The sequence below is a fragment of the Ascaphus truei genome, chromosome 1 (assembly GCF_040206685.1).
Source record: "Ascaphus truei isolate aAscTru1 chromosome 1, aAscTru1.hap1, whole genome shotgun sequence".
NCBI lineage: Eukaryota > Metazoa > Chordata > Amphibia > Anura > Ascaphidae > Ascaphus > Ascaphus truei.
This window is the reverse complement of record NC_134483.1, coordinates 165,128,830-165,131,861: the sequence shown is the minus strand read 5'-3', so window position 1 is coordinate 165,131,861 and position 3,032 is coordinate 165,128,830. Positions and strand designations below refer to the sequence as shown.

The 3,032-nt window shown below is 45.9% G+C and overlaps 1 protein-coding gene across 1 annotated transcript; it reads right to left on the bottom strand.

Moving 5' to 3' along the window:
- Positions 1-263: 263 nt before the first annotated feature.
- LOC142469866 (forkhead box protein D5-A-like) lies at positions 264-1,328 on the bottom strand. Its single transcript, XM_075576572.1, has one exon. The coding sequence runs from the start codon at positions 1,326-1,328 to the stop codon at positions 264-266; it is 1,065 nt and encodes a 354-aa protein (XP_075432687.1).
- Positions 1,329-3,032: the final 1,704 nt, after the last annotated feature.

The window sequence follows — 3,032 nt, the reverse complement described above, 5'->3', positions numbered from 1 at the left end:
CTAACATCCAGTAATAAATATAAAACATACAACACATTTGATGGTCGGACATTTACATATCACATACACTGAGTTGCATCAAAGTAATGAAGCAGCCCCAAAGAAAGCAGGGCCTTCTGGCCAGTGGGTTGGTGCTAGAATCCAAAGGCTTCAAGTGATGATAGCAAGGAAATGCTGGAGAGACAACCAGCCGCTTGTTTAACCCAAAACAAAGAAGGGATTGCACAGTCTCTTCAGTGTTGGGAATCATGTCCAGTTATAGCTCAGTAACCACCGGGTCTCTTCACCTGGCAGTACTGGGTGTTGGCAGCAGAAGAGCTTACCAGAGTCCTGGCAGACACGTTTAAAACAGCTGGGAGCAAGCAGGAGGCTGACCTCTGCAAGAAGTAACTATAGTCCCAAGACGGGTGAAGGCTCGGAAGGGTGACCTCTGATTCCTTGGACTTTCCCATGATACTATCAATGCTGAATGAGCACTTGCTTTGCGATCTGTTGCTGTAGGTGTCAGTAGCCTGGACTTTGGTTACTGTGGGCACCTGCTGGGCAGAAGTGGACATCTTCCTCCTTATGATCTCCTGATAAGGGACAGGGTGAGTAGGGATGACCAAACCCTCTGGCACTGCCATGTATGTCAGATGGTTTTGCTGGACAAGAGGTTGTGGCTGCAGAGCTCCATATGGTCTGTAACAACTGAAAGGGGGGTAGACCAGCATCCCATCCCTTAAAAACTCGGGGTGGTGCCTTTTGAACCTTTTCCTCCTTCTGAGGAAGCTGCCATTGTCAAACATGTCTTCTGAGGCTGGGTCCAATGTCCAGTAGTTGCCCTTTCCCGGGTTCCCAGGCTCCCGGGGGATTTTAACAAAGCAGTCATTGAGGGACAAGTTGTGCCTGATGGAGTTTTGCCAGGCTGGGAACTTGTCCTTGTAGTAAGGGAACTTGTTGCTGATGAAGTCACATATCCCGCTAAGAGTCAACTTCTTGTGTGGGCTCTGCAATATGGCCATTGTGATCAGGGCAATGTAAGAGTAGGGGGGCTTCACCAGGTTCCTCTTGGCTTTGCCTCCCATGGGTGGCATCAGGGTTCCCCCACTGAAGCTGCTCTCACTCTCTCCAGACGAGTCGCTCTCAGTCTCCCTGCAGCCAGGCTTTGTGGGTGTCATCTCCCCAACGTCTTGGTCCGCGGATTCAGACTGGAGATAGAAGTGTCGCCGGAGGCCACAACCTTCCGCCAGCGTCTCGTCTCCCAAAATATCAATCTCGTCATCTTCATCACGGACCTTAGCAAATAGCTTCTCATGGGTGCCCCCGCTCTTGGTGCAGAAGCTCATGTCTACTATAGCTGTTCCGCAGAAACAGATCCCAGCAAGACTGCCCCTCTTCAGCGTCCACTACACAAGCACTCTGCAATGTGCCAGGGGGCTTACTGATATCTCCCTGCTTCCCCTCCTCTTTATAAGTGATGTTCCCTTCCTCGGTGCCTGGGGGATCCTGTTGCAGCCCCCTATAGGAACTCAGACCTATCAGCAAGTCATCTGCACTTGAATTGGAGATAATCTGCCAGATAAGCTTTTCTGAGAGGGTCTCAGCACCTGGAAGGGAGGGGCTCTGAGTGATTCAAACCATGCAGAGTGGAAGTGCTAAAGCTCGGGAATAAAAACTCCTCATAGCAATAGACTGATGACCAGCCAATAGTCAGACTATATCATAACACAATGCACCGTCAGGAAAGCTCCAGTTCGATTATTCGCCATTTATGATGAGTTCCCTTCTTCCTACGTTCCCACGTACAGAATGATGCTCATATATTTATGTTGTATCAGCTTCCACTTATATTTCATTTCTAGTGTAAAACACTAGGCACAGGACTGATACCATGTACATGATAGTAATCATGTCCAAATGATGTTTAGTCAAATGCCAAGCCTCTTTTATTTGCACTCCTGTTTTCACAGGCACAAAGATGAATCCCAAACTTGGTTTCAATCATGTTTTTTGGTATTGTAGTGGGAAAAGGACCCAACTTATCTACCAAACTATAAAGAAGAATCATTTTCACTGCGTCCACGTGTGATGACACAGCAAAGGGACTGGATGTGTTTTAATAATGTGAAAACATTGGCACATGGAGAGAAAAAAAATAATTGAATCAAGCCCCAAACTGTTTTCTTTAAGTGAAAATGACTTTATGCGAAGTCTGAGTGGTTAGAACGTGAGTGTGGGAATGTAGTAATTACACCGCCTAGTAAGACAATGCAGAAGCCACGCCTGCCATTAAGAGTGGTTAAACTTAAAGGACTGCCCTGTTTATTCCCCAACCCCCAGCTGCTCCTCTGTGTCTTTGTAAACTTCAGATGTTTTGCAGGTGGTTTTGGCCATGGAAATGGACCAGAATAAAAGGATACCCCACCTGTGAACTAAAAAAAAAAAAAAAAGGTGCTAAAAGGGACTATTAGCCTCCCAGCTCTGCATATGAAGGCAGCCTAGGAAATGGCTCAGCAGCTAAGGGTTTACAGAACACCCTAGGGGGGCTTTCAGGGAAAGACAACAATAACAACTGCAAAACTCTCTATTCCTGAGCTCTGAAATCTGCATGGGATACACGCTGATCTCAATTAGAGGTGATCCCAAAGCTATTCAACAGGAAGAAGATGGCATGGAAAGTTTTAACCATTCGCCTTTATATGACCTGAAGAGAAGCCCCTGTTGTAAACTGAGGGGGGATCCGTAAATATAATTATGGGACTACATTTAAGCTTTAGTTTGTGTCTCTTGTCGGGCCTCTATACTTCTCCATAACCTCTCTGCGTGGGTGGTATGATAACGCCTGTAATGCTTTGATGCCTTTACAGGACACATTCATTGAGGCGTTAAAGTTGGAAAAGGGTTTGTTTTATTTTTTAAAAACATGCGCCCACATATCACACATAAAGTTGCACTACAGTACAGTACATAACGTTACAGGAGATACCCCAAGTACATAATATTATTCTTGCTGTATAATATATTTCTCTTCAAAAAGTGTCCCTAATCAA